Here is a 13,471-nt window from a genome sequence, read left to right on the forward strand (position 1 = left end):
CTCTCTGCCCCTTCCCCGCTCATGCTCTGTCTCTCTCTGTCTCTCAAAAATGAATAAACATTAAAAAAAATAATAATAAAATAAAATAAAATAGAGACTGTCTTTTTCCATTGGATACTCTTTTCTGCTTTGTCAAAGATTAGTTGTCGTATATTTGTGGTTTCTCTATTCTATTCCATTGGTCTATGTGTCTGTTTTTGTGCCAATACCATACTATCTTGATGATTACAGCTTTGTAGTAGAGGCTAAAGTCTGGGATTGTGATGCCTCCCATGTTGGTTTTCTTCTTCAATATTAGTTTGGCAATTTGGGGTCATTTATGTTTCCATACAAATTTTAGGGTTGTTCTGACTTTGAGAAGAATGCCAGTGCAATTTTGATTGGGATTGTGTTGAATGTGTAGATTGCTTTGGGTAGTATTGACATTTTAACAATATTTATCCTTCCAACCCATGAGCATGGAATGTTGTTGCACTTCTTTGTATCTTCTTCAATTTCCTTTATAAGCTTTCTATACTTTTCAGCATACAAATCTTTTACATCTTTGGTTAGGTTTATTCCTAGGTAACAACCAACAAGGATAGGGTGATTTACAGCATATAGCAAAAACAGTAAACTTTGACACTCAAAAGAATAATAACTTCAGAACTTCTTGTAAGTTATAAAACACTTCTTTGTCACAGAAATCAGTCATAATATATTGTAATAACGTCTGTATCCATTTGGTTCTGTCTCTTCAAAGTATGTTCTCCCCCCACCCCCCCCCCCCCCCCACTCAAGACTAACATACTATGATCTTATAGGTTCAGGATAAATTCCGACTAGACCTGTCTGATGAAGAGGCCGTGCATTACATGCAGAGTCTGATTGATGAAAGTGTCCATGCTCTTTTTGCTGCAGTGGTAGAACAGATTCACAAGTTTGCCCAGGTAAGTTCTCAGTGCAGTGGACTTTATCTCTGCCTCCCCGTGTCCTACCCCAGAGTCCTCAGAGAGCCATACTTTTCTCCTGCTAATGATGCCTTTTCCTTATTTTCTTTGTCAAGTCGTTTTTGCCATCTCAGCAGCCAGCCACTGTGAACATGCTGCGTACATTATCAATTCTAAAACAGCCCACTGAAATTTTCTTAGTCGTCAGCTAAATTGTGGAGTATTAGCATTGGTGTATTTGTTCTTTGGCGTCAGTGGTGATTGTAAACCTTCCTTGAGAATGATCATGGGTCTAATGGTGGCCTTGGCAAGTGAGACTTGAGCACATGTTGGGTTTTCACAAATGGTGAAGTGCTGGGAAAGGAGTTTTGAAGCTGAGTGAAGCAGTGCGCATCATGTATGGAAAAGGTCTGTCTGTAGCCTTACTGTTAGCAGAAGCTTGCATACAAATGTCTGAGGGAGGGAGACCTTTTCACACTAGCCTGTGATGCTAAACCTCAGGTTTAAAGCCTGGTTTCATTATGAATTTCATAATGAGGATGATTATGAAAATGGTGAGCAAACAGAAAAATAAGACCTCTTTCCCTCTGTCCCCTACCCTCACACTCTTCTCCTTGTGCACCCCTTCCTCACTTTGCATATTCTGTTCGTAATTTTACTAATCACCCAAGCTCAAAGCCTGTCCGCTTGACTTCTCCCTCACCCGGTACCATTGTACCACCAAGCCTTGCCAGTTTAACTATTTCTTTAATTACCATTTTCTATCATTTTTGGACTCCTAACATTTTAATCCATTTTTTGCTCTTTACGATACCTTGGATAACTAAAATGCTTTATAACTCTTCTCTCTGTTTTAGCCTTTTTTTTTTTCTGTAAGCATTTTTTATTCTAAATATCAGATATATTTTCACAATATAATGTTTTACTTTGTCCTCTCGCCCCCCTTGTTAATGTCAATGTGCAGTGTTTCCCCGTTGCCTAACAGTGAAGACCGGTCTCTGGAAGTTTAAGGCCTTCCAGGATTGTATTCCAAGCTACTTTCCAAGCTGTTTCCCTAATACTGTCTCTGAATATTTTGATCTCTTCTGTCTCTGTGATTACTTTGCAGCTGCCATTTCGTCAGCACCAGAACATCCATCTTTTCTTAAAATGAATCTTTGGTAAACTTATGCTTACCAAATCCAGTCTGTCCACCAAGATGTATTCTTAATGCCACTTTGATTGATCTTCCTCTGGATATTTATAATACTTTTAACTTATTGAGTTGCACTTATATTTGCTTTCTGTTATAGATATTTGTTAATGTTTATTTATTTTTGAGACAGAGAGAGAGAGAGCATGAACAGGGGAGGGGCAGAGAGAGAGGGAGACACAGAATCTGAAACAGGCTCCAGGCTCTGAGCTGTCAGCACAGAGCCCGATGCGGGACTCGAACTCACAGACCACGAGATCATGACCTGAGCCGAAGTTGGCCGCTTAACCGACTGAGCCACCCAGGCGCCCCTCTATTATAGATATTTGGATTCTTGTCTTATAACTCCTAAAATGCAAACTTCTTGAAGTCAGGGCTATATCTGTTACTCACCTATTAGTACAATGGCTTATCCACTTAAAAAATATCCAATGAACTTAAAGGGGTGTCTTCCTGTAGATGTTAGCCTATACCCTTTTCCTGGCTTAACAAAAAGTTTCTTCTCCCAGAACACCAATTCAGGTCATATTTTATTATAAGGACCAAATCAAGTTCTGCGTCCCAGGTTATTAATCCTATCCAGTCAATTCTCAAGAGAATAAACTGTGATTCAGATGGTATGTAAGTGATTTGTCTAGCCAATGGTGCATCTGAGTCCACACATAATACAGCAGAGTGTTTTAGAGCAATAGAAGCAATAGAATAGGATAGAAGTCCAGAACGGTTTAATGACTTAGCCATCTTCATGTGGCTAACAAAGAAGGGACAGAACCAAAACTTGAACCCAGATCTTCTGACTTCCATATCTAGTATTTTGAAGCCAGTTCTCTTGTCAACATTTGCTCACCACTATTTATGTTATGTGTTAATGAAATTTTCTGTGGCATAGCCCACGCAATCCTGTTATTTTCTCTCCCTTTTTCTTTCCCTTTATTTTTTAAGTTATTTATAAAATTTTTTTTAATGTTTATTCATTTTTGAGAGACAGAGACAGAGTGTGAGTGGGGGAGGGGTAGTGACAGAGAGGGGGTGACACAGAATCCAAAGCAGTTTCCAGGCTCTGAGCTGTCAGCACAGAGCCTGATGCCGGCCTCGAACTCACAGACCATTAGATCATGACCTGAGCTGAAGTTGGATGCTTACATGACTGAGCCACCCAGGCGCCCCTCTTTTTATTTTTTTTTTTAAGACAGAGAAAGACATGGAGCACAATGGGGGAGGGGCAGAGAGGGGAAGATACAGAATCCAAAGCAGTCTCCAGGCTCTGAGCTGTCAGCACAGAGCTGGATGCCAGGCTTGAACTCATGAACTGTGAGATCATGACCTGAGCCAAAGTCAGATACTTAACCGACTGAGCCACTCAGTCGCCCATCTCTCTCTGCCTTTTTCTATGTACACCTTTTGTTTTTCTTTTTTAATACTCAAATAGTTGTAACATGTTTGAGGTTAGAAACTTTTAACTTCTGTGTCTTTGCATTTCCTTTAGAGTTGGTTATTTATATTTTATTTTGCTCTGTCCTTATTGACAACTGTACAAATTTCTCTCCTTCATGGGTTTTCTTTCTTGTATACTTGAAGCTTCTCATTTTTCTCCCTTATTTTCCTGGACATTTATTTACCATATATAATGGAGCTAAAATTCCACACTTGAAATTAATGCAGCTGCCTAACACCTCATTTCAGATTATCTCTAGCTATGTAACAAACCTGAACTTCCTAGCTTAAAAAACTTAAAAAACTTCTTATAATTCTCTAGTCAAGATTTCAGCCAGAGTCCAACCACATGGTTCTTTTGTTTCTTGTTACGTCAGGTGGGTTCACTATTCAGCTGCTTTCAGCCCATGATTGGGTTTGTCTGAAGGGCCCAGAAGTTTTCACACATCTCTTTGGTGCTCTTCCAGACGGCCTCTCCACTTCTGTCACCACTCAGGACTCTAGCCGGGGCTGCTGTTCTACTGCATGGTGACTGGCTGCTCCACAGGAACGCGAGAACAGAAGCAGCAGGCCTCTTAGAGCAAGTCTCAAGGCCAGCCCCTGTTCTCAGGAACAAGAGATAGAGTGTTCTCTTGGGAGGAGAGGGATTAAGTGTTACATCTTTGAAGGCTTAACTACCACTTATTTGATACAATCCAGGTTAAAGTTTGAGCCTTCAAGTTCTGTAAATGAACTTGTGGCATACTTTACTATAGTTTTGAAATTGTGTTGTCAATTACATAAGATGCCTGTTTTTGCATTGCTGTCTCCATCTAAGAATAGAAAGACTCTTTCTCTTAATATTCTGTGTTAAAAATAGAGGAGACAGAAAGCTAGATTAAAAAAAAGGGACCACATATTATCTGGGGGAGGTAGTAATAGAGGCACCTTCATTTACCAATGTCTCTGGGCCTCAGTTTCCACATCGGTAAAGTGATTGGTATTGAGGTAAAAACTAATATAAATTTAATCTATAATCAGAGATGTACAAAGGTCACTTGCTTTCCATATATAAAGCTTATACTGACTACTACAAAAACTAAAAGTAAATGAAACCCCCAGCACTGATGGTTAAATTATGAAGGTTGTTGAGAACTAAGAGTTGATACACATACCTTTAATGTTCACAGAGAAAATATGAATATGGATGATAAATTGGTAATAGAAATGGATGTATTCTTAGATGTGGGAAGGATCATTTTATACATATGAACTAATGGATGGTTATATTTCTTGGAAAGAAGTATTAAGTCTTTTAGGTTTCTATTTTCTTAGAAATCCTGGATAAATAGTTATTTGATCTTACTTGGTCTTCGTTGTTACAAACTTTCTTGGGCTAGGATAGATTCTTGATAACAAAATAGTGTTATTATCTAAAATTGAGGCTGTAGCAGCATGAATATTAATAAGAGCAAATATCTGGATTATTCCAGTGACTTAATACTACCAGCATCATCCCAGACAGGTAAAAGTGGAGGTTTAATGTAACATGAATATTTATGTAGACAAAAATTTTTAGACCATCTCTCTCAGCTGTCTACTTTATAATGACAGATAACAGTGTCTGAGACAACAATAGCCATACTTTATTTATTTGAGCTTTGTATTTCATATAGTGCTTCGCTATTTTTTAATATGATATAATCCTTAACAACCACAAAAGTGAGTTTTAACATTCTCTTCTTTTATAAATGAGAAGGCTGAGCCACATAAAATGTTTCCTAACTTATTAAATTCAGGTCTTTACCAGAATATCCCCTTTTCTACATCCTAAGAGATGAACTTGAAAATGCTCATGCTATCTGAGGTTTCCTTAAATATATTTGTCACCTGTGTCTGTACTCTTGTGCAACTGAAACAATATCAGAATAAGAATAAACTAAGGATGTTTGATTTCATTGGAATTTTTTTAGGCATTGAGGGTTACAGGAGACACTGAGTAAAGTTTTAACTTCACATAGTCTTTTGAAATTATCAAATGACAGAAGCATAGCTATATCTAAACTGAAGTTTATTTTCTTCTTGAAACTCACACTCCTAAATGCAGTATATTTTCTAAATAGTGACTATGTATCTTTTTTAGGTAGTGATACTAATAAATTATTTGCACATGCAAATCCGGGTGACCAACATCTGTTTCTTCTGGTCACTCAAAGCATTTATTATAAAGATGTACATTGCTAAATGAGTTTGGCTAATTTCAGTGCATTCCTATTAATCACTGTGGATTGTAGGACAGTTTTCTAAAAATGGAGATAAATTAATTGATACATGTTAACAAAAACTATAGTTTTTCAGCATAAAAGAAATTATAGTCTATAAGAAGACCACAAAATTGCCACATAGAACTATTATGTTGCAATGCTGAAAAGCCTTATTTTCTTCCATCATACCATTTGCTAGGAAGGGTAGAGATTAAACACTGCAATATATGTTGCCTAGCAACACCCACCTATTAGTGATACAAATTTTCCACTGAAAAACACTTTTATTTAGGTCATTGTCTTTGTAATTGCTTCATCAGAACTCTTGTCTCCACTGAAATGGTCTTTAAAAGGCTTTCTAGTCTTAGCTGCACAGAAGGGTAGAGGTCACTTAGTTTGGGGCACTTACTGCACTAAAACTAGGCCTTTGGATGGTGATCTCTCACAGTACAACCCATTTCTTCCCTGTTTTTACTTTCTCCTGTCTCTCTCTTTACCGATTGATGATAGAAGGCTAGAAAGTGGGGTGTGGTTTCCAATCATTTTAATACTTAGAGGTGCATTTTTTGCAGACTGAGAGTAAAGCAGTAACAGATCGGGTTCAGAAAGTTTGCCTAAATTCCAGCCCAAGATACCGAGAACACATTACTGCTATACATTTGGCAAGAATCCTTACTTAGCCCCTGTGGTGTTCAAGGGGGAAAAGCACAGGTCCAAGCAGAGGGGCACCTGAACTTAACACTTGAGGTAAAGTTATGTGCCTTTAACTGGAGAGAATTCAACTATACATACTTGTGGGGATTAAAAGAAAAATGAAAGGAGAAAAACAATGTGGTTATTTGACCTGATGTTTTTCCTGAAGAGCATACGTCCTCTAATAAATGTGAGATGAGCTCCTTTGGTAATGTTTCAGACCCAGTGTCTCCCATGACTGTGCTGCATGTGATTCCAGTATTGAAGATTCTCGTGTTTTGCACAACACGGCTTCTGAGTACAGGCAATCTATCTGCCCCATCTGCTGCTCAGAGAAACAAGTTGTTTTGCGTCAGTATTAAGGGAAAAGCTTCCTGTTTTGGACTTTTGGGGGAGATAACTGTCTGCAATGTGTTTCCTTGTGAAGGGCTTTTCTCGAGTAATCGTGTTTTTTTGTGTTGCTATTTTACCTTTGTGTACTGACCTTACCACTGACCACAGTGTAGATGTTTGCACTGTGCCTGCTCTACCCTCTACTCTCCCGTGAGAGCGCATAGATGCAGAAGATGCCCGCAGAGAGGAGAAGAAAGCATCATTTCTGAGTTTATGTTATATGGACCGTATTTTACCATTTGGAATAAAGGACAACAGTATAAAATATTTTATTGAACAAAACAAAGAGTATTAAATTCTTTAGCCAAAGAGAAATTTTTCTCAAGAAACAAACTTTTTTTTAATTAAATAATTTTCTAAAGAGTCAGATGATTCCCAGACCAGTGGCTTAATTAAGTATCATAATGCCAGTATATCATACAAAACTATTTTATATCATTTTGTGTCCCCCATCTGATCTATTCCTAATTTGTTTGAATTATCCTGGGAGGAATAAAAATTAACAACAAAGAAACAGCAATAATAGTAGTAATTACAGCCTATTGAACACTTGGATGTACCAGGAATTATGTAAAGAGATTTCTCTGCATTGCCTTGTTTAATCCTCACACCTGTGAAGTGTGTATATCACCAGGCCCGTTTCATCGATGAGAAAACCGAGTCTGAGGTTAAATAACATACACAAGGTCTCGTGGTTAATAGGGGACAAAAGTCCAGAATCAAACCCAGACCTGTGGTTGTAGAAATAGACAGTAGTTTCTAAATCATGTTTTTCTTGATACACGTTAAAGCTTTAATTTAATGGAGGTGAATGGATTTTTTTGTGAGTAGCGAGTTTTAAAAAATACACTTGTAAATAAAAAAAGAAATGAACTTTAATTTTTCTTTGATCTTTCATCTGCCCAGTGAAAGAAAAAGTCAGCTGTGCAGACAGCCAATGGAGTATGATATAAAAAGGAGCCATTGGGAGTAGTTACTCCCAGGTAAATATGGTAAATGTGGGACAACGTTTATTTTGCACGTTGGTCATAAACCAGTCTTGCTTGAATTTTATTGACCCACATGTGCTCTCTGTTGCACTGCTGTCAGCACCACGGCACGAATAGCCATCAAAACCTGTGACATTTAAAAACCTACTAGAGGAGCTTGCTGCATTCCAAATGTTTTAAAGTCTTAAGATCAGTTAATTACTATAATAGCAACAGTCAGCAGAATGCCGCAGAATTTTCAGCTAAAATGCCCTGCAGTTTACTTTTTATCTGTAGAAATTTAATTTCCTTTAATTTAATTTAAATTCTTAATTTCTTCTCTGGGGAAAGTTTTTAAACACTTGAGTATCATCCACGGTGAGATTTGTGTGTTTGCTTCATTAACTGCTTTTAGGAAGGTTAGTCGTCATAACCTTGTTTTTCTGCCCTTCTGGTTACATTTAACTGTTTTTTATAAATTCATCAAATGTACAGGGCGTTTTAACATTTTGGGACTGGCTCTGCTACGTAGTATTACTAACTTTTTTCTCACAGAGACACTTTGAAGTACTTAGGAGATATATTATAGACCGTTTGTTCAGTAGCAGTGTTTTTCTCACACATACAAACACATATATACACTTGTGTGGTTTTTTTATCGTTTTCAGGATATTTAGACTTCCTAACAGGTGAGGACCCTTCACAATTTGGCTCTAACCTGCATTTTCAGCTTTAATCATTTTCTACCAGCCTTAAAAAGAGTCCTTTTTGTATTATACTCTAATGATTTACCCCCATGACAATTTCCCATACGTAGTATTTCCCCCCAAACCCTCACAAGCACTACCTCTTTGCTCTTTGCCAGGAATGAGTTCCCCAACCATTGCCCAACTTTTGGATATGCTTGTGTGTGTATATGAGTGGTGACTCTCTCTATGAGCATTTTGTCTTCAGGTTTTTTGTTTTTTGTTTTTTTTTGTCTTAAGTAACTTGGGGACTCTCACACAACCTGAGGCATTCCTGGCACATGGTAGGCACCAAATAAATGTATGTGATTTTATATAAGTGCCCAGGACCATTTAAGAAGTTGATTTTCTCTGATACCATCTTCTTGAAAATATTCAAACATCGTTTTGTTTTCTTTTTTTCCCTAACTAGGCTCCATGCCCAGCATGGAGCCCAGCATGGGGCTTAAACTCAAAACCCTGAGATCAAGACCTGAGCTGAGATTAAGAGTTGGATGCCTAAACTACTGAGCCATCTAGGTGCCCCTATACAGCTTCTTTTTATTTTATTTTTTATTTAAAAAAATTTTTTTTACATTTATTCATTTTTGAGAGACAGTGCACAAGAGAGGGAGGGGCAGAGAGAGAGGGAGACACAGAATCCGAAGCAGGCTCCAGGCTCTGAGCTGTCAGCACAGAGCCTGACACGGGGCTCAAACTCACAAACCACGAGATCACGACCTGAGCCAAAGTCAGGCACTCAACTGACTGAGCCACCCAGGTGCCCCCTATGCAGCTTCTTAAATCAGAAATTACATTCCTCTTATTAGCATTAAAGCTGAATGTTACCATATTCTTACTAGGATTGCCACCCTAAATCATATCAGACCAAAATCAGTCAGCATCTTTGACATTTTTACACATATATGTGAACGCACATCCACATCCACAAATACTTGTCAGTGAGTTTTTTTCCCCCTCATGTTTTTTCTCAGAGTAATAATGAGGTGAAGTTCACGGAAACAAGATTTTGTTTCACATGTACAGCATTCTTATTTCCTCCGAGATAATGGCCAACATCTATTTTATTGAATAAGATGGCACATGAGTTATGGATGACTCAGTGTATGTTCACCCAACAGGGAGAGTTGTTTGTGCTGAGAAAGTGGTGGTTGGTGGCATCTGTACGTGTTAATGACAACTATTAACTGTTACAGATTATTTTTGCTTAGTAGTTCTCAAAAGTAAGCATCCTCTCAGTTTCAATGAATGCTAATGTAGAGAGAAAATGAAAAGAGGGTCAGTGTCACAGATCTCTTTATCAGCCATATTGAGGTAACTGTGAAGAAAAGTAACAAAAATAGGTGATAAAAGCATTGTTTTCTTTTATTTTTACTTGGTATCTTAAAATCAAACACGGTTTGTATGTTGGCCCCCAAACAACTCTTGACCGGACTTCCTTGTTCTTTCAGGACTACTTTCTTTGATTTGATTCCAGCTCAGTACTGGAATAAAGTGGTTGCACTCAATGAAGTGGAATAAGCAACAGGTTTTCACAGTCTCTAAAAATGTCATGACAAAACTAAGCATTTTTTTTTAAAACTATAGACTCTGTTGTCTTTCTTTGTGAACATTGATGTTAATTACTACTTGTTTATCTGTTTTTAATTTTCATAGTACTGGAGAAAATGAAACTGGGTTTGGCACCTCAAAATGTTTGGCTCTTTAAGAGAACTCCTTTAGAAGCAACCTCTGTATAAGGAAGACTTCAGAGTAACAAGGAAGAGAACATTTAATCTTCAAGATACCATGTATCCTAAATGTTACATGGTGCCTGAATTCAATTTCCTTGGATGTCCCTGTCTAAATATTGTCTTGAAGGGTTTGTTTTGAAATACTGTATATATTTATTTTCAAATGTACACATTGTTAATAAGCTAAGAAGTGAAAAATTTATTCCAGGATCATGTATATACTTTGAGAGTTCTGGAAGAATTTTATGTTGAAATAGTAAAACATTTTAGTCTCTGCGTTTGAAATGTTCTTTCTTTTTTTTTTAATCATCTCTTCACACCAAGACAGCAGTTATGAATTTGGACTGTCTCACTTAAGAAGGCTTTTTTGTTGTGCCTCTCCCTTCTCCCTCCTTCTCTTCCCCCTCTTTCTCCCCTGCTCATGTTTGTTTTTGCCTAATCTATAGTACTTAAAGGTTTACATATTGTGACTCATTCTTTTACAAAAGTTCCACAGTTGCATATACTTCAAATAAGACAGTCATTTTCTCTCATTTTTAAATATATATCTTTTTTGAAAACTATAGTTAGTTCACAGTTCTCAGCTTGTAAGTACATGAATCAAGACATGCAAATATGTCAATCTGAGTCACTGGCCAGAAGATAACAATGACACAGCTGTTAGTATTGAGCCCAAGATATTTTTACATACACATGTAAGCATAAATTGTCTTTCTGCAATAAATACTTTTTTGATGTAAACTTACTTTTCAAAAGCTTTTTGAAATAGCTCTCCTAGACTTGTTAATATAATATATCTTTCCTGATTATTGTTTGTATTTAATAATAATTATTGATTATTATTTCTGATAGTTGTTTGTCTTTTAAGACTAAAAGTCCTGCTAATCCATCTAGCCTTTTTCCTCGTGGAACTTTGGGAAAATGGCACATCTGAAAATAGAAGAGTAACACACTAATAATCTCTACAAATTAATGCATTGCATAGTCACATGTGACTTTGTTTTGGAAGAAAAACAATGTCTCATTCTTCCATTGAGTAAATAATATTTGAATAAATATTAAATATCAGATGACAGAAAGATTAGAAGGTTAAATTGAGGCAGTGTTTCAGAGAGTACAGTCAATTACAACATCTGTTTGTCACCACATCGTCATTATCTGTGAGCTTGCCCTTTTAGAATGAGGTTACCAGCTGGATAGCAAGCACGTAATTGGGAGACATCCTTAGAGGCACATGGAGTTTGGTTTGTGTAAAACATACATGCTGACTTGAAAACCAGAAAAGATGAAAGGGCCTCTGCAAATCATCTTTAGAGACTTGATGCCCACATGAGCTGGAAGCTCCATCCTTCTCTTGCTTTTTCTGTGCTTCACATGTTTCTATCACTTTCTGTTGTTATGAAGTGTTGAACCCATCTGCATTCTCTTTCTTTGAGTCCTATGTCTATTGGCTCTGAAAACTTTTCTCAAAATGGCCCTGTTGAAAGTGGCCAACCTTCTGAACTCTTAAAATTCTTTATTTATGGCCTTTTAATTGGCATTTAGTAAAGGTGGGTATTATTGTTATACTTGCATCTCCCAATTCAGAGGTTTGGCAAACTTTTTGTGTAAAAGGCCAAGGTAGTAACTATGTTAAGCTTTGGAAAGCATATAATCTTTGTTACAACAACTCAACTCTGCTGTTAGGGGAAAAAAGCAGCCATAGACAACATGTAACAAGAGGACTTGGCCAGATTTGACCCTCGAGCCTTCATTTGTTGACTAGTTTGAGCTAAGTTTAAGGTAAAAACTCCCATCTTACTCATCTTTATGAACTTTCCTGCACTTTGCATAGGTAGTAGTATGTTGATAGCAGGGCTCAATGAATTATTTTTGGACTAATAAGGAATTCTATAAGGGCCAACACTGACAAGTGGTATGGAGAGTTGATCATGAATAACCTTGTATTCAGTGCAAACTTGGTAAGAATCATAAGGGAAGTAAAGTTTTCTAAGAAGGAAGATGGGTACTGAGTGAGGAAATAGCATCTTTGAGGATAGACAGTGGCCATGGTTTTGCAGAGAGTATTTTAGCTGTGGGTGGTGAGCCTACATCAGAAAGAAAAGTGATTTATCAGTCTTAATTTCTGTTGCTTCAAGCAACCTCTTTGTTCCTACTCTCTTCCCCAAACTCGATTGTTTTTGTTGTTCAGAGCCTTCTTTACAGTGTAGTCTGTATGTTTCTTCATTATCATTACCTTCCACATTCTGTCAATATTTGTTTTGAGTTTGAGAAAGGTGTTTGTGAGGACACAGTGCTTTCATTCAAGAATGTGGGTACCATGGTCACGTACCATAAGCACTCAGAGTGAGATTTCTGCATTGAGGAAAGAAAATGTTGATGGCAGCCACCAAAAGTGGGGCTGCAAAAGTGGGGAAAGAAGTAAAGTGTGGCTCACATTCCTAAATGAAGGACTGATACAACCTGATTTTTGCTATTCTGTATACACTAGGCTTAGATGTTCCCCAGCTCATTTGTATTATAGAGGTTTCAGTTGGGTATATGTTGTAATAATAGCAGTCAACATCATTTATAAAGGCTCACTGTTATATATTAGGACTCTGCTAATTGCTTCATATGCTTTATCTCATTATTCTGTATATAATGGTCCAATGAGGCAGATGTGTGTCCCCATTTTCCAGAATTTTAAGACAGTTGAGTCATTGCCCAAAGTTAGGTTGCAAGTGAGAGGAGAGTTGGGATTTGAAGTTGAATAACTCAGATTCTAGTGACCAGAGTCTTGACCATCAAATTCTCCTGGCCTTCATTTCTCACTGAGTCCGTGGTGACAGTCCTGACCTCTACTATGTGCAGGAGGTATGTGTATGTGGTCCATGAGACTTGGATCCCCCCAAAACAAAATTCCATTTATTTATTTGTTGATTGATTGATTGTTTGATTTGTTGACTGATTGTAATGAACAGGATTACCAAAGGTGCAGGCAGTAGTTAATAAAACAAAATTAAAAATTCTTGAGAAAGTAAATTGAAGTAAATTTCAAATTTTTAAGAAATGGAGTTGTATCATCATACCACATATTCATACTTGCCTTGGCATAAATCATTCGAAAACATACAGGTAAAATAAATCTTGACTATGCA

At 37.3% G+C, this 13,471-nt stretch overlaps 1 protein-coding gene across 1 annotated transcript in view; it reads left to right on the forward strand.

Moving 5' to 3' along the window:
* PIK3C3 (phosphatidylinositol 3-kinase catalytic subunit type 3) overlaps positions 1-10,609 on the forward strand; it is a 142,123-nt gene extending 131,514 nt beyond the window's left edge. Inside the window, exons 24-25 of the mRNA XM_027068875.2 lie at positions 804-929; positions 10,255-10,609. Of these exons, the coding sequence (XP_026924676.1) occupies positions 804-929; positions 10,255-10,269 (141 nt within the window). The 3' untranslated portion in view covers positions 10,270-10,609. The remainder of the gene's footprint in view (positions 1-803; positions 930-10,254) is intronic.
* The last annotated feature ends 2,862 nt before the right edge of the window (positions 10,610-13,471 follow it).

This window comes from Acinonyx jubatus, chromosome D3, assembly GCF_027475565.1.
Source record: "Acinonyx jubatus isolate Ajub_Pintada_27869175 chromosome D3, VMU_Ajub_asm_v1.0, whole genome shotgun sequence".
Lineage (NCBI taxonomy): Eukaryota > Metazoa > Chordata > Mammalia > Carnivora > Felidae > Acinonyx > Acinonyx jubatus.